Source organism: Lepisosteus oculatus, chromosome 7, assembly GCF_040954835.1.
Source record: "Lepisosteus oculatus isolate fLepOcu1 chromosome 7, fLepOcu1.hap2, whole genome shotgun sequence".
Taxonomy (NCBI): Eukaryota; Metazoa; Chordata; class Actinopteri; order Semionotiformes; family Lepisosteidae; genus Lepisosteus; species Lepisosteus oculatus.
The window spans coordinates 18,409,370-18,435,306 of record NC_090702.1 but is presented as its reverse complement, the minus strand read 5'-3'; the positions used below and the strand labels follow the sequence as shown (position 1 = coordinate 18,435,306).

At 34.3% G+C, this 25,937-nt stretch overlaps 1 protein-coding gene across 3 annotated transcripts in view; it reads right to left on the bottom strand.

Moving 5' to 3' along the window:
• Nucleotides 1–320: 320 nt before the first annotated feature.
• The window catches only part of slc6a15 (solute carrier family 6 member 15), a 36,516-nt gene continuing 10,899 nt past the window's right edge, over nt 321–25,937 (bottom strand). For 2 of the 3 annotated variants that reach the window (XM_015352921.2, XM_006633548.3), the window contains exons 3-12: nt 23,441–23,598; nt 19,813–19,939; nt 18,238–18,419; nt 12,597–12,707; nt 11,580–11,821; nt 10,312–10,504; nt 7,244–7,436; nt 6,067–6,226; nt 3,495–3,657; nt 321–1,335 (exon numbers count right to left, since the gene is read on the bottom strand). In XM_015352921.2, coding sequence (XP_015208407.1) covers nt 958–1,335; nt 3,495–3,657; nt 6,067–6,226; nt 7,244–7,436; nt 10,312–10,504; nt 11,580–11,821; nt 12,597–12,707; nt 18,238–18,419; nt 19,813–19,939; nt 23,441–23,598 — 1,907 coding nt within the window. In that variant the 3' untranslated portion in view covers nt 321–957. Of the gene's footprint in view, nt 1,336–3,494; nt 3,658–4,655; nt 4,732–6,066; nt 6,227–7,243; nt 7,437–10,311; nt 10,505–11,579; nt 11,822–12,596; nt 12,708–18,237; nt 18,420–19,812; nt 19,940–23,440; nt 23,599–25,937 lie in introns of those variants that run through there. The other variant, XM_069192232.1, reaches the window with a different exon arrangement.

The window sequence follows — 25,937 nt, the reverse complement described above, 5'->3', positions numbered from 1 at the left end:
TAAATATCAGAAGTTGCTGAATACTTTTACCAAGCAGTGTAGATGAGCCTAAATAGTACATCCTGTATTTCAAATGTGAATTATTTCATAATTTTCCTTTGAGTCAATAAATCTAGTTAGCATTTTATCTTGAATATTCTCTCATGCTATTACTTTCTCCATCTCTGGGTTGGTGTCAACACCCTATTTTTTACTAGTTCTATAATGATCTTGATTTTTACAGAATAGCCTCTCTACAATTTTTATAGATATATTTAAAAGGAGTTACTGAAAAATAAATGCCAATATATATTTGATATTAACCTCACTTCAAGAAAAGGTGCTTTTAAGCAATTTACTGGGAGAAAAGTATTTTCTACAGGAATAAGAAATATGCTTTACAGCAACAGCACATTAACAAAAGAGACTGACAATTTACATTCTCAGTACTTCTGACAAAAACAACTTGAATTGCAAACAATTCAGATAAATATATATATATATTTACAGAATACCATATAAATATACTAAGTCCACTAAGTATTCTATAAACAATAAATATCAGAAGTTGTTAGGCACACATTTTTTGAGAACAATCAGTTGAATTTATCATCCTTTACCTTTGACAATGTTTTGTAATTACACAAAAAAGAAATAATAAAACCAGAGTCCTTGCTTCGTATCTTATCTTACTGCTGTGCGTTCTAAACCAAACTTGCTTTTTTGTGTTCAGTTGTGCGATGCCTGGCATATCTGCGGCAAAATCACTATATACAGCCATTCTTTAGCAAAACTAGTAACTCTTCGGTATTTATGAGAGACAAGGAAATTAGTGCACACACATAACAAGTGCTAAATTATCTACAAGATATACAGTTATTATATGCAGATGTTTACAGACAGCTACTGTAAGTGCACGCTTATATACATACAATATGCTTAGTAAAGTTGTTTGTCTTTTCTTTCTTTATGGAAGAACTACAAGTCCGACTCTGGCATGTCTGGCATGTCAGCCATGAGATACCCGATTCCATAGCGGCCATTGGGAGCAGTATCCATATCTATTGTTGGGGAGCCACTGTGCTTTCTGTAGATACTTTTGCCAGGCATTGGGGAAGGCATCTCACTGGGACTTTTTCCATGGATTAGACTTGTGTCATCATCTTCAGGACTGGCATTCTCCTTTATGATCCTTCCTTTCTTGTAAGATACAGATGACAGGCTGCTGGAGCCTTCCTCAACGAGGTTGAAGTAACGAAGAACGAAGACAACAGGAACAGGAAGAATTGCCATGACAACCAATGAAACACACACAGCCAGGCCCCATGGTGGGTAGCTGAGAGATTTCTCTTTAGCCTAAAAAAAATGAATGTATAAACAGGTTTAGAACTGAAATCAAAGTCTGAAAGGCTTCCATGCCTATCTAAGTATAAATATGGGTAACAGTCATCCTTTTCTCAGCATTCATTATTTGGCATCCCTTCTTTATTGCTGTAATTGCCCTTGCAGCAGCTCCTAGACTCATTACATCAAGATGAAGGTTTCTGAAAATTATGACTAGGCTGTTATCTTCTCAGCCAAGTAGGTCAAAGGAAAATCCTTATCTTATATTGCTCACACATTTAACTCTTCAATATTATGGTTATTCTGGAGCTACTGGGAAAAAAATCCTTTAGTTCTGCATATGTAACATATTTATTTTACTCAGGACTTTCTTTTATGATTAGATAGCTTTCACCTCTAAGGTCTATTTTACTTTTGCGGTTTGAATATACAGTAGATTTCGTTAAATGAAATTCATACAGGGTAAGATGTTGTAATAAATAAGCTATTTCAGACAGTAAAACTTGTTCTTCTTTAGTTAACAGAAGCAGTAATAATAATGAAATAAAGAAAGACATTGAAATAACGGAATATGGGTGGGTTAGGTTCTAGGCCGTCATTTTATATGTCCCTTAAATCTGATATGCCTAACATCTATATTATTCATGTACTGTGAGAGTAAATCCTTGTCTGGACCACATTCCCCAGAAATCTCAGTTACTTGAAAACAATTGGATAGGAGACAGTTTAAAAAGCAGGAAGCGGAAGCTTTCTGGATTGGTCAGTCTCCTGTATGGCAGCAGAGTCCAAATCCTCTGCAGTTCACACTCACCCGAGGGATGGGCGAAAGAAGCAGCTGACCGAAGGACAAAGGGAGGTTTGTGAATTTTGGAAGTGGTTATATTGTGAAGTCTCATGGTGAGACTGGAACTAATATTTGCAGAGTGATCAGCTCAGTTGCCCAATATGACATGTAGAGACTTTTTGGAGTAGTTTAGTCAGTACTGTAGCTTAAATGGAGCTTTGGTATTCGTTTGGGGTCAATTTTGATTTTCCACACTTCTGTAAAATAAAGAGCACTGGTATTTTTTTAACCCTTCAGCAGTTTTCGGTATGTCTGTTGTCTATTTTACAGATTCTGTTACGACATGTTTCAGCATGATGTCACACTAAAGTAACTCACACAAACAAAACTTTTTTTTATGCTACTACTTACAATTGCCGGACTTGCAAAACTCCTTGACTACAGTATATACATTGAAAATCCACAAAACATAGACCAATGAAAGGGTACACTGAAACTTTGTATCCTTCTAACAGCTTTTTATCAGTTATGTGAGAAAAATCCATCTTTACAACAGAAACAAATAGTCATGATGTTCGCATACAAGCAAAACCGTCTGTTTGAAAAATAAGGCCTCTTAGGCCATACAAAAATGTATTTTCAATCTTTTTGATATGGCTGTGTTAGGTTGCAGCTGCTTAACTTTTAACCCAAATGAAAGAAAAATGCAACTGCACTCAATGGAGATGTCACATGTGTCTGCACGTTACATGTCAACAACAGAAATGGAAAGATACTTGAAGTATGTGCAGAGAATACCAGTCTAAAAAGTTACTACTTTTCAGATTTTTTTCTGTCCCTTCCTTCTGCTGATATGGTCATTATTCAATATTGTATCAGCAATGCATTCCACAATTCTACAATTAAAAAAAAGCCTGTGTTTTGTCAGGTTACAACTGGTGTGCTATAGACAGAAAAGAAATGTTGCAACCCGGATTTGAATCATTGTTTTTGTTGTGCTTGTGCACCAGATACTGCACTCAAAATAAACTGTAGTGGGTAATACTGGGTATTACAATGTATATTGATGCCGATTTCTGAGAAAAAGTGGCAGCTCTTTTTGGTTTTCACTCTGTATAACCCAGTTTAAATGTACAGTATATTGAATACAATTATGAAGTACAAATGGAATGGAAAAATATACTTTTACTACCTTGGGCACAAATTCCTTTCCATTTTAATGCTAATAACTCAGGGATAACAAAATAACAAAAAAAAAACAGGACAACAGATGAGGAGCCCCTGTACTAGACAGTTTTTTTTCTTACTATAAAAAACAAAAAAAGGTGGATGCTTGTAATTTAACACAATTTATGGTACTGACAATAGCATTCTGATCAGAACTTACCAGCTCTCCTATCCAAGCGCTGTAACTTGGAGGGGTCATTACCAGCTGAATTATACTTGCTACAAGCAAGGCAAGTAAAACTAGGGGAGAAACATACTTCCACATGTAGTAGTAAAATTTGAATGGGGAAAATCCAAGCATGTCTTTAAGATCTTCAAAAAATCTGTAAAAATGCAAAACAAAGAATATTTTACTCAAATTACAAAAATACCAATATTAAGACTACACTGGTGATAGAGGACTTCCTGCATTCAGAAAACCTAGAAAAATACAGAGTAGTATGTCTCTTTCCATACTTCCGCAACCCTTTGTGTAAAGTGCTCCTGTTCTTGGTTTTAAGTGCATTTGAATGCAATTTACACTAAAGGTTTACAATTGCTTTGGAAGAACTCTACTGGGTTGACTTTAAGAATGATAACTATATATCCTAGAAACTTTTTTTATTGCTTCATATTTCCTAGTAGTTTTTTTTTCATAAGTAGCTTCTTCAAACTCTGTTTCCCAGTTTGTATCAATAGTTTGTTTTGCACTTATTCACATTTATATAACCTGCCAGGCGTATCCCAGTCTTGAATTTTATCTTAATCTTTTTTTTATTTCATTTGAAGCTCCAGCAGTGTTTGTTCTCCAAATTTGGTATCGCTTGAAAATTGACTGGTTTACTACCTCTAACAGAATCTATATCACTTACATAAATTAGAAAGAACACTGGTCCTAAAATAGGTTCTTGTGGCTCCCAGCCATATTACATCATTCCTTATCTGTTATATACAATCAGTATATAAATCCATATGTTTCCCTGAATGTAATAAAAGTCTTTTTTATGACCATATTTGTCTTAAATTATGTAGTTCTGACACCATTTTAAATGGATTGGCACATTATCAGAAATTATTTGCGGCATGTCTTCAGCAACATATGGAAGAGTGGTGTCAATGGTTGTTAAATAATTGTTTTTTGTACTCTTTTTTAAGTACAAAAGGTAAAATACTGTTACAGGCTGAGGAAGATGACAATGGAGGTCTCTAAAAATCAAAACACAATGGGAAATACCAAACTAGTGTCAATATTTCTAATTCCTAGAGCTTCTAACCAAGAGATGTTTATTTACAGTAGTTGTGCTGGGTGTGAGAAACTGATCAAAAGAATCTTCTGGTTTACCTTAGTTAATTAAATTCTGGGTAAATGATTAAGTGTCAATCAACAGTCCAGAAAGACACCATATAAGATCAGATCACTACAGAGAAAGGAGAGTAAGGAGAGAGAAAGAGGGGAAACGAAGGTCAGACCATAAGAGAGAGAGGAAAAGAGTACTGTGCCAGGTGAGAGACCAAACTTCATGATCATCCGAACCAAACCCTATTGGAGCTAAATATTTAAACCTTGCTAGAAAAAATTTGCTATTCGGTGTTTTAGAGAACTTGGGGTGTCTGAGTTAAGAATATGTCAAAGATGGCCTTTCCTGTTAAGGATGCATTTTTAGAATAGGGAGATAGGCTCCAATTTATTTTGTGGCATTCGGGTTTGCAGAGAGAGACAGAATATAACTGACCAGAATGGAGAAGCAGGGAAGTGAGTCATGGCCTCAGTGAAGGCAATGAAAACTAAGCCTGTGCCTTGGACTGCCTGTAAACCACAGAAAAAAGTTTCCATCTTTAAATTGCAGGTTGAATTGCATTTAGTTTAGAAGGCATACTGTATCTCTTATTTCAGCCTTTGTAGGCTTTGCTTGGGAGTTGAACACTTGGTAGCAGTCTGTAATTTCTGGATGATTAAGATGTTAGGCCTCTGCATCACCTTGTCTGTGCATACTGTATACTGTAAAGAGTAACTTGTGTGTTGTACTGTATGTTTATGTTGTGTGTAGTGTAGCATGTGTCAGTGTCATTGATAATAAATATCTGTTTAACCAAGTGTGCATGGAGTATTACTCTTCTCATCAAAGTTATGCCAGAGAACAAAGAATTCACTTACTGTACCTCTAATAATAACTGCTTATTCTGGACAAATCATTTACAAGTTGGGGGTTATGATACTTTATTTTATTATTGACTAATCCTCTCTGTCAGTTCCTGATATTTTGCATTTTTGTAACCCCTTATTTGTAACAATACTACAGGTATATGGTCCTGGAGATATATTAATCTACCAGATTTGGTAATCATGCTTCTAGGTCCCAAAAAATGTCAACCCTTTCCATGCAAATACTATTTAATACCATTATTTAACCCTTTCACTACCTAAAGCAAGTAGTTTTCTTCCTTTTTTACAACTCTCGTGTAAAATACACATTTAGTACAGCAGTCATTTCCACTTAATTGACTAGAGGTTTTCACAATTTCTGTGTACATATAATTGACTGTATGTACATGATTTATATCAAAATATAAAAGAAAAATAGGCTCCCCTGAGTCATCCAAATGGCTTTGAGTTGTGAGTGTTCTTTTGTTTCAGTGAGAGGAAGGGATATATGATTCTATATATAGTAGGGCCATATGAATGTAAATACAACCAATCCAGATATACTGTATTAGGCAGGATCATAACAAAATTTTAGCTGCAGAGAACATACTTGTCTGTTCCATAGATCCATGCTACTGCCATGTTCTCCAGGATGACGACAATAAGAAGTGGCAAGGTGGCAGAGTAGTCATCGAACATAGCTACAAAATAATTCCCAGAACGCTGAACAAAGATAAGGCCAATACTAAAAGCCAAGAGACAGCATCCAACTGGAAAGAAAGGGAGAAGAAACACTCAGTGCAAAATTACATATTTAGTGTTTTGCATTCTTTGGAAATTGACCCACATGGGGAAAAAATAATATTTGAACATGGTTATAATTAGCTAACACAGCAATAATTTAATAGACAAAACTTTGGATTGGTGACTCCTTGTCGTTGTTTCATTGACAAAATATACATGAAGAATCAAGTCTAAGAAATTGTTTCTAATGTGAAAAGGGTCAAATTAGTTTAATTTAATCATTTTAGGTATTTTAATGTCCCACATAATAAATATCAATTTTTTACCTACCTGACTGTGTTCCATTATGAGATATTAACAGGGAAACAAGTATCAAATTCAAGAGACTAACGGCTTTATTTTCAAAGTGGGACATTACATTGTTGATGGATTCTCATTTATTGCTGTGTTATAATACAAGCAGAGGAGTAGGAAAATAAAATTGGGCCTAGATTCTATAATGCTATTGTCAAATAAACAAAGTAGATATGTACTTGAAACATTTATTTCTGTAAGGATCTGATTAGTGTCTCTTAGGGTTTGTGAGGCTGGACCACAAAAAAAGCATTTGTCCCTATACATACAATAATACAGTACCTTTTACTGCATTTGCATTTGCATGATATTTGCTCCTGTAGATAATAGTTTTAATCTTCTGTGACAACACAAAATCACAGGGAGTATAAAAGACATCTTGATTTCCAGAATTACAGTGAATTATGTGTAATTGAAAAGAAGCCGAACAGCTATAGAAAAACTGAATAAGAAATAACGAGGTCAGATTAAACTATATCTTTTCTGATATACAGTACTGTATGTGCAGATGAAGCATTTATTGATGTGACCTAGATTTTTTTAAGAAATACTGTTGCAGACCTGAAATCCATATACATATTAAAGTACATATTAGTAATACTAGTACATACTAGACTGATTTTGTTCTGGGAGAATAAAAAAAAATACTTGTGCAATTAAATTGTTTTCTTAGAATACCTCACACTCACCTGTTAGGAACTCCTTTCGCACTTTGAATGTGTCTACAATGGGAGTAATAATCCCTTCAATGGTCCCAAACATGCTTCCAAGACCCAAGTTGACAAGCATGAGAAAGAACATAACTGACCAGAATGGAGAAGCGGGAAAATGAGTCATGGCCTCAGTGAAGGCAATGAAAGCTAAGCCTGTGCCTTGGACTGCCTGTAAACCACAGAAAAAAGTTTTCATCTTTAAATTGTTCACCAAGTGAAAGGAAGCTAAATCTGTTGCTATACTGAGCACCTGTCCAAGTAACGCATTATCTTCTCTTTGCACACAATGTCAGTCTTTTCACCTGTGAAAGGAGTGCCAAAGCATTTGGAGCCCTGAAGACTTAAAGAAGGACATTTTCTGTACACATGGAAATTTGCATGTGTGAGAACAGAGGGGTGCTGCAGTGCAGCAGTCGTCATGCCCTGGGGGTTCAGCATCTAGAGAGACTGTGCACCCACGTGTGGTTGGATAAAAATGTCTGAACTCTCTCGACATGGGGCAAATATGTTCAGCTCCCACTGGCCCCCTCTCCTTGAGATGTTACAGCTCCCAAGGGCAAATTAATAGGAGACACGTCTTGCATTCAGGGAGTTTGAGGAAATGTGGGTTTGTGGAAAGCATGTGTGTATTACTTGTGTTCTGCTGTTTGTTCTGTCACATTCTCCTGTTCTCTTTTACTATATGTTTGCAAACAATGATTGTTTTCTAGCACTTCTTAATAGTGTTTGCCATTCACCCTTAAAACCTGTGCAGAAAATACAAAGTTTCATTGCAATTCAACCAGTAAATTAATATGTAAAACGAACTTTCCACATAAATTTAGATTTTTGTATGACACTTGTGATAAGATATTTTGTACTGTACATGCTGAAAACATAACTGTGAACTCTTCCTGTGCTAAAAGATTAGAACAGTCCAAATATCTTAAAAAAAAAAAACATGTTACAGAAAATTCCCTCCTTTATAAGCACACATGAAAATCTGTTTAGAAATAGTAAGTGTATATTGTACTCAGTTCACACAGGAACTGTGTTTCTTTTGAAGTGAATATGCTGTCAATTATTCATGCCCCATCTGAACATAGTAAAGACAGTGGAAAACTAATTTAGCTGCGAGCCAGAAATTAAAAATAGACATCTGACGAAAGAATGGGTATTAAATTTCTAATTAATGTAACCTCAGAATAACAAAACAATGTAAACAGTTTAATATCAATTATTTAATAGCAATTAAACAGTAAACATTATAAGTAATTTTGAAAATGACATACTGTATAATGCCACAATCAGTTCAATATTCCTTTAAGTTATCATAAAACACTCTCTGCTGTGTAATGTAAAAAAACATTTTCTATAAAATTAGAATCACCACTTAATTTGTTATAACCACCAAATATTGGATAGGCAATTGTTTATGTCTTGTCTCTGAGCTATATACCTGCACCCAGACAAATAGGAGAATGAATAAGTTTAGGCAGACCACTCCAACCTGCCTATCTTTGTGTCAATTGTCTTTTAACACATCAGGCAACACAGCCCTATACTGGAGATTCAGCACCAAATTGAGGGAAGGCATCTTCCTCATCAAAATAAAAATATCACTGCTGAAAAATATTTGTTTCATCTTACAAAATGGTGTTATTTAACCATGAGTTCGTCAAATTCCATCACACGTCCACTCCCCTACAAACGGTATACTTAAAGACCTGTGTATGCATCTTTACTAGCTCTCTGTATCATCAGAAACAGACACCTTTAAAAGAGACAACCTTTGTTTCCCCTCCTCCAAGCCAGGCCGGGAGTCACCTCACTTCATTTTAACTAAGCAGCTCATCAACCTAAAATCCTCCATGGAAAACAAATGGGTGCCCACACCTACATGCTGCCTGCCATTTTCTCTCTGTGGTCCTTGTGGCGTCAACCCTAGCTGGAATTCCAATCGACTGTGGTCATCTGATTTTCCCTCCTGCTCTCTTCTCCTAAACCCACTAACTCCATCCTCCACATTTTTTCTCTTCCTTTCTCATCAAAGCATCTTCCCCACTGCACCTATAGACCCAGTCTATATTCGATGGCATCAGTCTGCACTGGGCCTAGGCCTCGTTGTTTGTAGCCCTCACCATTTGTTCCCAGTGATGGCCCTGGCTGCTATGGTGTTACCCCCTGCTCCACTGGTGTCCAACTGGTGCAGTGTCAGCCCTTAAGTCTCCCCACCCCAAGCAACCAACTGCAAACATATTGGATATTTCTTATTCCTTTGGGAGTTCCAGTAGGAAACCATCCTCCTTCATTTAGTTCTAGCAAATGTCACAAGTGATCACTAACTACATATTCCTATCCTACTTTTGCATCAGCACAATTTAGCTCTAGCTACCCCTCTGGATCATATCATCAGTTTTAATTTCAAGCTAGGTACTGTTTGTTCGCTATACTATATATAAAAGCCAACATAATTCTCAAATTGGTTCATACAAAACTTTGCAGCTGAATTCATGTACTCTAATCTTTGTGCTCAAAGAAATTTGCATTGCTGTTTTGGGGATCTTTTTGAGTTTTTTTGACAGTAATGATCTTCAGCCATTACTGTCTTTTGCTCAGCCAGGTAAGTTAAGATCAAAGTACTCCATCTCTTTATATTCATTTATATTAATAATATTCACTATTAGAATTTGACCAAACTGCTGAAATTATGATATTTAACAGAAGATCAAATTCTTATATTGCAAATCCACTCTTATATTAAAGTACTCGCTGGTTGACAAAAACTCTAAACCTTTGTAGCTGTATCTCTGCTTAATTCCTCCTAATTATGGGGGATATGAAACTGCTGATCTTGAATTCCAAATGATTTAGTACACTGACAATTTTGTAATTAGAATTTGATCAAACTACTTATTTCCTCTTATTAGGTTACTGTCTCACATGGAAGGTTTATTATAACATTGACATTTATTTGTATATGAGTGAACATCGCAATATTTATTTTGTATGAATTATTTTGTTTCAATTTGGTCTTGAAACTTAATGAAACTAGTATTCCTTACCTTGTTCAGTTCATCCTCAATACTGCATGAATCAAGTCCCAGAGAGGTATAGTCATTTTCCTTTACTCCTTTGATAATGTCTATCATCTGATAATAGTCAGCTGAAGACACATGGCTGAAATTGATGTGCTGGGGAATCAGGTTATTGCTTAGAATGCCACTGCCAAGCAGTGCTACAATCTTTTCTGTGTTCCTGTAGTATTTAAAAGGAGAGAATCAAATATTGTTTAGTGCATGAAAAATAAACAAACTACAAACTTTCTGATAATTGATTGAAATAATAATTCAGTCCATGTCTTAATCTGTATCTGTTCTTGATGATACAATAACTTTAAATAACTTAATGTTTACTGGATCCTACTTTATATTTTTACTCATTTTGAAAGTTATTCTGTCACTTTTCATGGGTTTTGAGCTGGGATTAAATTCCCATCTTCTGTAAACTTTTTTTTCAAATGCAACCAGAATGTTTTATAGTGAAACAAAAGGATGAGAGGTTCAGATAGCAATTGTTTCCTGTGTACTCTGGTACAAAACAGGAACATTTCCTTTTCCCGTTCTTTTGAACACTGAGAGAAGAACTGGAAAACACTGCACACCTCTTATTTATCATTTAGTGTCTATTTACATAGTGATAACCTGTTGAATTATGATTACCTTTACCAAAACAGGAAAATAGTATTTTGATAAAGATTCTACATGAAAAAACATCAAGACATGGTAACATCTAATTTAGAGCCTGAGCTATCCAAACACACTTGAAAGAGCATGTTAATTCTGAAATTCCTTCTGACAAAAAGATTTGACCTTAATTAAAAAAATGTCAATGGATATCATGTGATCTCCAGCCCACAAAACAGTTGAATAAACATCTGTACAGTAATTGTATAACTATAAATACTGAAAAATACTGTTTCATGTTTTCTATTAATTGAACATTCCATTTTCAAGATAAATTTAAAGTCAGTAACAGATGCTCAATAATTATAAAATATAATACTTTTCTGATTTTAAAGCACAATCTTTCAAATTATGAAATTCGTAAGAAACTGTTAAATATTAGAAACTATCAAATAAAGTGTGTATAACTAAGTCTGTGATGTCAAGTTATGTTATAAGACTTCTTTTTGTTTAAGAAAACAAAATGCCGGGGCAAATGTCACATGGTGTGTCTCACAACCGCAGGATAAACCAGGCTTTATTAAATCAAGCAGAACAGGAAATTAAAAGGTGGCTTTAGATTGAGTGAATGGGGAAAAATGACTTACTGGACAACACATTTCTCATTCATGATGTTTGCTTTGAACCCAAGAACAGCAAATACCACCAATGTTGCCAGGATGGAAGTAAAGAAGTTTATGAAAGACACCAACACAGCATCAAAGTGGCAGTTGTTGTCCCGCTTGTTGTAGCTTGAGAAGGCAATGACGCCTCCAAATCCAAGACCAAGTGCAAAGAACACCTGAGTGGCTGCCTCACGCCATACCTTTGGCTCCAGCATTATCTCAAGCTATTGGCAATAATGTAAAGAGGATAAAAAAGGAACAATATCATATAAGACAATTCTGGAAGATATTTTTTATGCTGAAGATATTTTTATACTCAAACACCTTGCTATACTTGAAACACCTATAATATGTTTAGTATGCATACTACAACAAAGAGAAAATATGATTCTTAACACAAGGTGTATCTAAACCTTTATCAAAACAAATTCCGTATCACATTTACTTAAGCAAACAATTCAACACCAGTTTTAAAGCCCTGAAATACATTGCTTTAAATTCAACTCACCTTTGTCTTCAGATGTTAAACCATTATTTTAAAAAAGGTTTAATATCAATGGAATGTTTTAAAAATATAAATTTCAACTTAGTAAAAGAAATTGACAATTTTCTACCAGTTAATTAAGTAGATAATTAATTCATCATCAGTGCCAGAAGAGGCAGAAGTAAAAGCACACATCTGGGAATGATTGTCCCTTGATTCTTCAGTGTGAAGTCAGAACTGGTTCACTCTATCTCTTTAATGCTCTCAAAACTCCAGGGACAAAGTAATTCCCAGGAAAATCTTACATGCAAATAGAAAGATTACTGGGGATATGTGTTTTCATAAATAGACAATTAATGGAAAGATTAAAAAAGTAAATTGGCATGACTAATTAATATACTGTAGGGCATCACATAAATATAGATAATCACACCCCTCAGTGATGAACAATGTGATGGAAAGAAAGAAAAAATGCTTTAAGTCAAGTTGGGTTACATTTCTGAAAAGCCACACACCTTGGGGGTGAACATGTGACGGATGCCATCTACAGATCCTGTCAGGAGAAGAGCTCTTACAAGAAAGCAGATCAGTACCACGTAGGGAAACAGGGAGCTGAAGTACATCACCTAGTGAAGAAATCAAGCATAGAAATAAAAAGAAAAAAAATGAAGACAAAACATCTTTGAAAAGTAAAAACTGATACAGAATCAACGTTAAAAGACAACCGATTGAACAGTATTATTCAAAACAAATAGCTGAAGAATTAAAAATGTTTTCCATTTGCCATCAATGATATCACATAAAACACACTTGTAATAATTAATACAAATAGAAAAAATATATTTCTAAAAATATATTTCAATCTCCATATGTCAAAAATATATTGTCATCCTTTTCTGAAGGGAAGGCCTTTTACAGACAAGGAAAACAAATCACTCAATTGAAAAAGAATCAATAGATCTGTGAAAACATTGAAATTACTAAACTGTAGAAAGATACTGTAAAAGTACAGTACACATTAAATGAGACCTAACACATTTGCACAGCAAAGATGCTATTCAAGATTCTCTTCTAGAAAAAAGAAAAGGAAAATCTCAGTCTCTGTTGTTACTGTACATAACTGTTAATACTCATACATACTCATGAGTATCTGTCATAAATGTGTCCTCCAAACTAATTATGATTTTCTGTCTTCTTTCTGAAAGAAAGTAATCTACTACACCAACAAAAATATACTGTTAATATACTGTTAGACATACTGTTTGAAAATAACAAGCAAGCCTTGCCAAAGATGTAGTCTACATGTTTAAAGGTGTGTTTCAAATAAAACTGCATTCCTGAACTTAAAACTCACTGAAAGAATTCATAAAATTCTCTCCAGACCGGTTTAAAGTAGAGGATAACGTTTTTCCACTCAATAATTGCTTTCAGAGCATGTTTTCTAACATATCTGAGGGACCTACATGCTTTCAAACATCTGAGGAATATTCTTAAAGTACCACGGAAAAAGGTAATAATCATTTTCAAGACTTTTAAGGAAAGTCCACTAGTAAGATGGATGAAACTGTGTAAATAGAAAGACTGAGGAATACCCTAGCTGTACTACAGTATGTACTGTACTAAGTAGTTAAGTATTTCATAGTTAAGACTCAAGGTATAATTAGTCAAGAATGCAGTTTTCCTGAAATATAGCTACATGGTAATTCTCACATAAAAACAGGCACACTGCTGATTTAATATTCTAGCTATTTTCTTTAATTATCAGACACATCTGGATGCAACCTTGACACAGTATGGATGTTATTTTATGACACATGTTCTAGGAATTAGTAAAAAGAAGGTCTAGGGCTCTCCAAAGTGGAAATCCGTACAGTGCAATGTACTACACCCGTTGGTCTACAAACCTTCAGGCATTTTTACTACTTAAAACAATTTACTAACCATTTAAAAGGGAAACCCAGATCAATAAATTGCACAGTAGTTTTTCATCTATTATGTGTTCATTGTAAAAGCGAGATCTTGCTAATAAAAACACAATACTTTGATGAGACAACTACTCACAGCCGAATGTGGATTTTATTGTAAGTATTAGTTTCCACCCAAGGACTGCAAAACAAATCATGTCTAAAACATTTTAAGTGCATATATTTAAGGTATATTAACATGTTGTTGTTTTTTTTCAGAAATTGAGCACTAATTTAATTTTGTCACATACTGTACAATTCTTATTATAATGGAATCATGTTATTGATTTGTTTGCCTGCCTATACCTGAAACTGAGAAGCATGTTTCGATACAGACTGGTGTTGCTAGTTTCTTTATTAAAAAACATTATGTTTCAGATGACTGCTTTCCTTACTTGCTTGCATTGGTCGATAATATTGATATACAAATGACTGAATGGTTTGGGTTTGTTCACTGGCCACAAACACTGGAGGAATGCATTCTCTGTGTCAAGAGTGATAAATTTGCAATCATGCATACCATGATATTGGTCCCATAGTTGCTAACTGCCTGTGTTTCAGGTTCACAATCTTGATTTCTTTTTCAGTATTTATAGGTGACCATGCTTTCCTGAACATTTTATTATTATAACACTGCACACTATGAAAAAAAAACATCTGTTGGTAATTTGACTTTAAATAGTACAGAGATTCTCAACTGTTCTTCCACATGCAGGAAAAGCATTTCAAACCTATTAAAATACTATGAATGGAACGTTAATACATTCAATAAAAGAAATGAGGTTTTCATAAAAATGAATGCATGCATACGCTACTGAGGATAAAATGGCTCAGGAGGTTCTCTTTGTTGTAATCTTTGAATGTGTATGACATTTCAAAAGTCCTTTGTCTATCATAATGAAAGATGAGTAATACATATTTAAATAGCAGTTTGAAAAGAGTGCTACATACAGTACCATAATTTTTGAAAACCATGGTTTCAAGTTTATAACTGTACAGTACATACAGCTGATACAGTAGCAACATGGAATCTATTTAAGTTCTAAACTACAAAATATTAAGTTTTCTAAAAATATTTTTCCACTTAACATCTAAATGTTTTTAACTGGAATCTGAGGACTATGGAAACTAATAAGAATTGATCTAAACATATATACAGTATATACAGTAAAAATAAGTTTATTATCTCTTCCATATCCTGTTTTTTAAGTAATTCATTGTTACCAAATTTATTGAATGCCATAAGCTCACTCTTCAAGCTCTGAATTCCCAATAGCCATGCTCCAGATTTAGAATAAGAATTTCTTTCAGAATTCTGCAAGTTTTTTTTCAGAAAGGCTTTCAAATCAAATTAAATTTTAGACTTGACTGTTTCTCTTAAATGAACTGACTAAACTGAATAAAAATTGTTGATACCAAAGGAGATGAGTCATCTGACACAATCTCCAGAAAGATTTAAAAAGTCTAAATTAAAACCATATTATGCATTATATTTAGTAGTCTTTAAAGGTCAATAGATACTAATCTTTCAAGATTATTAAGTCTTTTAAGCTAAAATGGTCATAATAACCTAAGTAAATCCTGGTGCTGAATGTATTTAATTAAACTGATCAAAACAGTAATAAAAAGTTTTACCCAAAAGGTACAATACCTTCTCTAAAAATAAGGGAAATTTAACTCACAATTCATCTTTTGTAGGGTCTCTTTTTATTAGCAAATACCACCTTACTTTGAAAAATCTTCAGTATGCTAAATAATCTCTGGGTTTAAGTGGTGCAATAATTACACACACAGTAGTAGGATTCACTCACTGATTCTTTAAATTAATCAGTAATTAATGCTTTTTGAATGTCATATGGCTTTTACAGTATGTAATGCCACAACATTGTAAATGCTCTTTTTACAGTATAATCAGAACATTTATTATTTCACATAATAATTAAGCAATGGAAAAACTGTGCAGACTACAATACATAGACCACATTTTTAGGTGAGAGAGACTCCATCATTTACATAAGCAAACACATAATTTCTCTGGAATTAAAAAGTGCTGTTAGGGGTATGTTATTTCAAAATATGTTAACATAAGACATTGATTTTATTTTAGTTTGAACCGAAATAATCCTTGGTTTATGAATTTATGGAGAGGCAATATCAAAATGAGAATTTATGCACAAAATGCTGACTTGGCTGTCTTTATAGACCCCTGTAATTAATGAACAATCTGTTCTAATGTTCAGTAGAAATATATTGTGTCCATTACCTTTTATTAAACATTAAATATAGCTGTTTTGTTCAGCCTCAGGCTATAGCATCACATGGGAAGTAAGGCCAACGTTCTTGTGTACTTTCTATAGCTCTGAATTGTACTGGCGGCACTTGGGGGCAGTCAGCTGATTAACATACAGTGATGAGATAAGATCACTCATCACAAGACAGATTTTCATTTGCATGTCAGAACATTCACCTGAAATTGAAGCCTAGAACAAAATATGTAGTTTACATAGTAGTTCAGATTTGATACAGCCGAGACAAGAAATTCACGGTATCTGAAAAGTACAGTACAAGTAGAAGCTGGATTTCTAAAATAATTTTAATGCAAATGAAGTTCTGATATAAATTAGACATGGCTTTGAAACAGAAAACATAAGACTTCTGGCAAATCTAACAGCCTGATGAAAGTTTTTATAGAATATATGCGCTGTTTCATAACATGGCACTTCAAATCTTACAACAAACTATTTTATGTCACAAAACATAAGAAACCAAACCTGACCATACTAAATTAGAAATTCCTTAGCAAAAGTATCCGGTGGCATTTACCATTATAATACCAAAGTGTGCTCATGACTTACTGTATACTTAACACATTATGCTACTGTGGAACACTGAAATTAACCAAAATAATAAGAACAATAGTTATTAATTAAATAACCTACAGGTACATATTAGAAAATATTGTATACACAGAAAAAAAACAAAATTCTTATACTTCATGTTTACAGAAAATCATAAGAAATCATAACATCCAAGTAAATAATATAAGGCAAGATTTATTTCCAATTAAATTTTTTGTGATCTTCCAAGTACCCCTTATGCTCATCCTAAAATCCTAAAAATATATTTGCGTTGTTTAAAGAAATTGTTTCAGATGTCTTCCATAAGACAAGTGAGATTTTTTTTTCCATATGGACAACACCTAAGGCTGAATCTGAGGTAGTAAATGCATGATAAAATAGATGTTTTGAATGATTTGTCATTTATTTGTTATGGTTATCATATTGTCTACACACAAGGAAAGGCTACAATGCTCTTAAGCAACCAGGTTTCATTTACAAATCACATAGAGAACTATACATTTCCTTTCTCTGTTTAACAAAAAGCAGCACATTTTCAGCTTCTGAGTAATAAGTATTCCTTAAAAGTTTCAATGTCCTATATGAACATTTGTACTGTGTTCTTCTTAGCTAAGGTGTAAACCTATCAGAGTGGTAAATGTTTAATGAACAGCTTCCTTTAGTTGAAATCCCTCGATAACTTCTGTTTGTCATTATAAAACTATGTTACACTATGCACTGTTTCATTTTTTTATTTGTTCCATATAATACACAATCAATCTCTATACATACTGTATGTGTAATGAAGTTCAGGTATCGCTTTAAAGTCTGTATGTTTTTCAAGTACTGGCTCACAGTTATGAACCAAGACTGCACACATTAAGTGGAAGTGGAAGCAGGCTCCCCCAACACTCAAACCAGCAAGCCGTTCGCCTTTTAACATGTCACAAGAAACACTGCCCCACACCAGAACTTAGTGTCCGACTGGAGGAGAGGCACATCCTGCACCAAGAGCACTGCATGCTTGCAAATAACCTTGGAAGGCTTCATGCACCTCTGAGAGCAAAGAGCAATTTCTACCTTACATTCTGTAGCATTAAATCAATTTTGGCCAAACATGATGATTGCTGGATACAGTCAGCTTGTGATATGACTTTGATGGGCTCAACTCACGATTATAGAGCTCAAACTGCACATAGATAAGTACTTTTACCAATTGAGTAGCTTGGTGTACCTACAGTATAGTATACCCCATATTTTGCACTACATAGAGATTAAGAGATCAAATGGTGTGCATGTATCTGCTTGTTGCACCAAATGTTTGATAAGAAACAACTACAAGAAGAAATACTAACTTTGCCTGAAGACTGGATTCCTTTAATCATAGCCAGACACACCATGGCCCACGCAGCAAGTAAGCAGACGGTCATCTTCCAGTTGAGGCCTCCACTCTCAGAGATAGAGTCTGAGATATCCAGTGCCTCTCTGTACCAGTAAAAAGTGGTTGCAGAACTCTTTTCACATTCAGGCTCCACAACTGTAAAAGCAACAAATTCAAGATATATTGATTTGTTTTGTATTCAATATATATTCCATTCAGATGATATTAAAACAATTAATATGAATTAATATCTTCTTTATTATTCTAGTATTTATTATTAATAAAATGTCATTTATTACACTAATATAGCACTTTTCTGGACACTCCACTCAAAGCACTTTACAGGTAATGAGGACTCCACTCCACCACCACCAATGTTCAGCACCCACCTGGATGGTGCAATAGCACCCATAGTATGCCAGTACACTCATCGCACATTAGCTGTCAGTGGAAAAGTCAATTCATAGATGGGGATTATTAGGTAAGGACCAATAGAGAATTTGGTCAGGATGCTAGGGTAACACTCCTGCTCTTTTCGCAAAACACCCTGGGATTTCTTAATGACTACAGCAAGTCAGGACCTCAGTTTTATATCTCATCTGAAGGAGAGCACTTCTTTTTACAGTATAATGTTTTTATACAGTTTAGGGCATTAGGACCCACTTCTTCCAGCTGTAACTTCCCATTCCCAGGAGGTCTCCCATCCAAGTACTGGCCAGCCTCACACCTGCTTAGCTTCAGTGGGTGGCTAGTTGTGAGGTACAGGGTGATATACAGTAGCTACTGACAGATAATACCTTTGCTTTTGTAGTTGCCTATAACAAACATATCATCTACAATGGAAGACCTTAGTTCACTTAAGATTCACTTACATTCAATTAAGCCAAAAGCTCAAGCAGCAGAGTTGTGATTTGGTTGAAAAAGGCAAACAGCCTTCCTGAATACTAGCACTTGACCAGGAACAGGAACCACTCTTACTCAGCAAGACTAGGATCCTCCCGGGTGACTCTACTCTATCTATCACAATGGCACTTGACTACATACTGTATGTACTGCCAGTCACTAATAGCCTTGGAGCAGAATTCTGGGCTATAGAGTTCTTGAAAATAAATACTTTATATGGACACAATTTTCTTTCCAAACTAATTATTTGAATGGTAAAGACTATAGAATTTTGATCTGATGTAACATTTTCTGTAATTTTCATGTTCCGGGGTATTTTATGAAATTGTAAACTTTACAGTTATGTTAAAACCATTGTGTTGGTTTATATACACAAAGGAATAGATTATGAGAAGCCTAGAGACTTCATACTGTAGCTGAAAATATTAACTAATTCACATTTGAGGTCTAACATTGCAGGTCTCCCACACTCTAGGTGTCTGTGGTTTCTTTATCATGTTGGGTTTTGATTGGCTGCTCATGTTTTTAATGCCCAAACAAATATATCTCAGCTGTCTCCAATAAATGTTATAGCCCTCTGTCTAAACGGTAAAACCAGCCCTTGAAATTCTGTACAGTTCTCATACAAGACCTTTGAGTGACTTACATGTATTGGTGTTGTTCTTGACCAGCGGACACTGGTCCCATGGCAGAGGCTGTTGGAAGGACTGTGAAAAGTAGAAGAGGCTCCATCCGATAATGACATTGTAGTAGAGAGCAACAAAAAAGCAGACCTGCAGGATAGCAGACCATATTCTTTAACATAGCATACAAATGTTTGCTTGTTTGTTTGTTTGTTTGTTTGTTTGTTTGTTTGTTTCAAAATGCCTGGAAAATTTACATGGTGTACCCTTTGTTGTTCTACTGTTGGTACCTGTACCATTATACACAGGTGAAATTGAAAAATAATTTAAGCTGGCAAAAACCTCAGAAACCATAGCTTTTTCAAGATGTTCAAGTATTTGATCCATTAAGTGAAAATACTAATCAGAAAACGATTGTGATGATTTATTGGTCAAAATAGAAATCTTAAGTTTCAATGCAGTGCATGTCAGAACAGACACATTGCTAACAAGATTGCTAGGGTTGGGTCATTTTACCCCCTCCCAGGATACATTTAGACTCCCCCAAATGAGAAGAGAAACCAATAAGTTCCTCTCCATTGAGATGTAAAAAAAACCCAAAGCTGTGAAATGGTGTGCCAACGAACCCCAGACTTCTTCTGCTCTATAATAATTCAGGTTACTGTTAAACTTCAGGCCTCTTTTACTGGTGCATCTACTGTAACTGGAGAAAAAATCTATTTTGTGCGGCACAGGTGAAGATTGAGATACATCTGTTTCCCTTGGTTGCATTTAAGTATAGGAAAGAAGTACAATTAACTTTCTCTGCTCCAGTGCATAAATTGTGTAAGCCTGGAGACATACATTTTCAGTTACAAAATCTGTTTAATCTGCCTTCTCCTTAAGTTTCTTTTTTGTTCTGTGAACACCTCTCACAGAAATTCTGTTTTATTGCTCAATATATTTCATTATGTTCTAAATAGTTTAATATAAATTTAGAATAAAAATTAATGGTACCAGAAACTTGTCTTTAAGTTAACCCCTTAAATTAAAAAGAATATAGATGAGTTTTTACTATCTATGATCTTATTAGTTGTTTGTGGTATTATTTACTAGTTTTGTGGGGTATTTGTTAGAAGCTCTTTAATACACAGCAGAATAACATAAAACATTAAATGTCATTTACACCAAACAAATAAGGATGGTATTTTTGGTTATGTTTAAAGTACTGTGCCGTCAATAACTGAAACAAGAACAGAACATTTTCATGTATCTTAAACCTAAAAAGACAGTGCCTACCCTGTAGATTGGTTAAAAATAAACAGATCACACATGAAAGAATGGCATAGTACATAATTAATTTACTAGACTTAATTAATTTACTAGATAGAAGCACTGATCTGAAAATGAATATGATATATTAAACATTATAAAGAATGGTTTCAAAGGCTTACCACTCAAAAGCACTCAATTTTGCAATGAACCATCACTGTGCTTGTGAATAGTCTACTTTTATACAGTTTACAGTTCTGAAATTTAATCTTTAACATCAAACTATCTACATGAAGATAAAAATCATTTTGCTATGCATTGACTTATTCGGGTATTACGCTTTCGTTACTAATGGTTTTTCACAATTTTGTTCTTTAAAGACTTTATTATTATACTGTAATAAAAAAATCAGTAAATTGCATTGTTCAGCAGCAATATGTGCTTCAGAGCACATTTTTAAATAGCATTTATAAAATAGCACTCTTTATAGAGCAGATAAGGTACAGTGGGTATAGGAAGTCATCACCCCCTTTCAAAATTTGTAACTTTTGTTGTATGACACCCAGAAAATAAAAACAAATTAAACTGTTCCATTTTTATTTAAACACAGTAACCCACATTAGCCAAGTGAAAATAAAATTCTGAAATATTCTGAAAATTAATTAATATTACAACAGTAAAATACCTTATTTGGATAAGTGAATACCCCCCAATTGCATTTGTAAATGTGCTCAGGAATAACCAATCACCTTACAGATCACACAACAAACTAATTGGCTCCCACATGTGATCAATTGTGGTGATTTTGATGAGTTCAGAATAAAAGCAGCTGTTTCTAGAGGACTGCTCTGCTTGGAAGTGCATTTCAAAGCAAAGAATCCACTATGGGAAAGGTGCTTTTAAAAGAACTTTGAGATAAAGTTGTGAAGATGAGTATAAAATGATTTCAAAGGCTTTAAGTACCAGACCTTATCTAGATCAGGCCATCCCTCCAAACTGGATAACTGAGCAAGAAGGAGACTTATCAGAGAGGCTACCAAGAGGCCGATGGCAACTGAATGACATGGTCATGGTGTGCATGTGACAACATCACAAATCTGGCCTGTATGGCAGGGCAGCAAGAAAAAAGCCACTCCTTAAAAAAGGTCACATCAAAAGTCTAATTTATGCTTTACTAATAAGCACCTTAAAGATTCTGTGTCTAAGTGGCAAAAGGTGCTGTGGTCAGATGAGACCAAAATCGAACTTTTTGGACGTAATGCAAAACAGTACATCTGGCAAAAACCCAATACATTTTACCATCCAAAGAACACCATTCCTACAGTAAAGCACGGTGGTGGAAGCATCCTGTTGTGGGGGTGTTTCTCTTCAGCTGGGACTGGGGCACTTGTCAGGATAGAAAGGAAGATGGATGGTGCAAAATACAGGCAAATTTGTGAAGAAAACCTGCAGCCATCAGCCAAAAAGTTGAAAATGGGAAGATGGTTCACCTTTCAACATGACAATGTTCCAATGCACACCGCCATACAACCGTACAGCAGCTGAAGGACCAGAAGGTGAATATCGTGGAGTGGCCTAGTCAAAACCCCCACCTAAATCCCATTGAAAAATTTTGGAATGACTTGAAGAGGGCAGTTCATCAATGGTCACCATGCAGTTTGACTGAGTTTGAACAATTCTGTAAGGAGGAATGGGCAAATATTCCTCCCTCTAGGTGTGTAGTTGGTAGAGATGTATCCAAACAAACTCAAGGCTGTAATTCAAGCAAAAGGTGCTTCCACCAAGTATTAACTCAGGGGGGTGTTCTCTTATCCAACCCGGTTATTGTACTTTTTGTTTTCAGAAATTTTGCTTTCTTTTTTCACTTGGATATTGCAAGGTACAATTTTTATATACAACTGGAAGAAGTCTGATTTTGTCTTCTTTTTGAGCTTTAGGGCAACAAAAGGTGAACAGTTTAAAAGGGGGCAGTGACTTTCTATACTCACTGTAATAATCAGTGGTTACCTGTATTTTAAAAATATTTAACCAAGTTATTTTAAAGCACACTAAAGAAAATTAACAGACACTCCCTAAAGTGGGACTTGGTAAAAACAATTTCTCGCATATCAATTAGGCCAAACTATGTTTGTAATTAGATAAATAACATGAGCTTAGAATTACTGGGTTATAATATGGGATTTGTGTTTTGGGTTTAATTTTTCTCAGGGGCTGCTGCAATCCTTATTTGAAACAAAATGCTATAATTTTCCTTAAAGAGATCAAGATTTCACTAGGAGATCATAAAAGCAGCTATTTCCTTCTTAGTCACTCATTAAAGATTTCCTATATAATTTACAGTTTAAGGTTCCTCCCTAATCTTATGATGCTAAATCTTACATTAAATACTACCTCACTTACCACACAGCTCGCAAATCCTATCCCTCCCAAGCGTGGGCTGATGTAATTCCACACTCCAATGCTTCCTCTTCTGATTCGCTGGCCTACTGCCAGTTCGAGAAAAAACAGTGGAATCCCTATCACCACCAATAGGATGAAATAAGGAACTAGGTACGCACCTGTCAATTAAGGAACAAAACCAAGTTATAAACCACGTGCAAGTACAAAAACTTCATGTAGATAATTAATTGTGTTACTTTAATATACATTTCATTTGACTTTTTCCTGCTAGGATCTTCATTGATTTTATGAAGAATTTGAATATTATCTGATAGATGATCTCAGGATTTTTAGATTTATTGTTCCCTTTTTATTTCCATATTTATTCAGTACTTACACCTAAATATTTTATTTAATACCTACGGAAACAGTTCATTTTTTAAAGCGGTGGACCAAGTTCTTTATGGGTGCTGATTTTAGATATTTAATAGATATTTAATATCTAAACGTACCTATAACCTATGGCCTATACCTACATGTATATACTCTACCTTAAGTTATAAGTTATCATATTTTATACATATTATCCATTAGTAGCAATGTCATATTAATCTTTAATCTTACAAAATGTATAATATTTTATGTAAAACTATCAAATATGCATCAAAAATTTTGAAAAATTACAATATGTCAAACTTGTTTAAAAGTTTTTAATTCTTACAATTAACAGGTCTTTTATAATACCAGTTGCCATTCAGAATAGTTTTCAGGTTTTTACGTTACGTTAACCCCACAAAAAGGGGATTCAGATCTACAGTACAGAAAATGGTAGTCAAAACCATTTGTGACAAAGGTGTCCAATATGACCAAATACCTGATCTTTAAATCTCTCTGACAGATGACTTGGGCAAAGAAAAAATGACTAGCATCAACTGTTCCAGTGGTACCACCCTCACACTTGTTAGAGCAGCTCTATGAACAAAATAAAGTAAATGAAATGAGCAGCCCTTGAACATCCTGCATAGAGGGTTCTGTAGTCGTGTTTGATCACATGTAGGACAGGTACACAAGATTACAATTCTATTTTAATTTTACATTAGTTTTTTTGAAAGAAGTAATGAATATGTACAGTAAGTTCTGAAAATAAAAAAAGATTTGCTTATTACTGTGTAATTGCATGCTGTCCTTGGATTATTAGCAGTGGTGTGTGTAAACTTTCAAAAATCTAGTCCCAGGTTGAAATCAAAACTTAGACCCATATGACATTTACAAATTCAATCCTGATACATGTCCCTACACCATTTTGGTAGAAGCCAGTAGACTCTGCCAAATAAAAACCTGCTGTCTAGTACAGGGTCACTGCCTTAATGTTTTCCAGGCTGTAGAACAATGCCCCAGGTTATGTGAATTAATTATATCAAAGTGAGCAAACTGAGACAGACGTTGTTTTTAATTTCTATGATAATTAATTTTACTTTCTATTTTGCTATTTTTTACTATATTATTAGGCTGGCTCAGAAGAGGACAATGCAGCTTTTTTGTGTCTTTTTCAAGCAATTTCAGGTAAAAAAAAAGAACACTCTGTTCATCTTGATAGGTTTATATTATCAATTGTTGTTTTCCACAGAGTGAAACATTTATTTCCAAATTGAAATAATTTGTTTTTGATATCTACTGTAACAAACAGTAGAAAAAGATTTGAAAAACAATGTAGCTGAAAGCATGACGAGTAAATTGCCTAAATTTGTTTCCTCTTCAGATTGAAGGCAATTTCACTACTGTGATTCCAACATCATGTACAAACAAGACACAGCTGCCTATTACCACATACTTATGATTCCATTAAGTGTACAGAATAATGATGAACAGAAAAACATGATAAAGAAAAAATGTGCAAAAATGCATTAAATCATTAAACTCAGATCACAATTTGTGTCAGTGTGTCAGATGACAATAAATAAATACAGCTGGCCCAAACTGTTTTTATCCTTTTCGGAAGCAAACAGCCCTTTTTGAAGACAGAATGATAAATAAATAAAAAATGCTTATTGTATTACTTTTATGTTTTTTAAGAACTAGTTAACATGTTTGCAAGGCTTGTCATGGTTATTTTGATTATTTTTATTTTTTATTGTGATTTCTTTTAGAAATGGGCAAAAAAGTTAGTTACATTATCATAGTTAAGAAAAATACATCGTTTTGTACATTATCTGGATTCTTTTAGTGGTGATGATCTGTAGGGACAGTCATACTACAAAGAGGATATACTTTTGGTTTGAGTTCAGAATGTAACATATTCTATAACAATGTCCTATCTCACATATAATTTAATTTTTGTCAGATCAGATATTTTTAGAAACAATATAATGTATGAGCATCAGTGTGCAGAAAAGTAATCCTTGACATATGAAACAAGTTTTACATGTGAAGCTTTATAAGGAGCAAAATCTCATCTCCTTCAAGAAAAAAAAATCTAACAATGCCATGAAATAAGTTTCTTCATGGGAGGTTTTCTAAG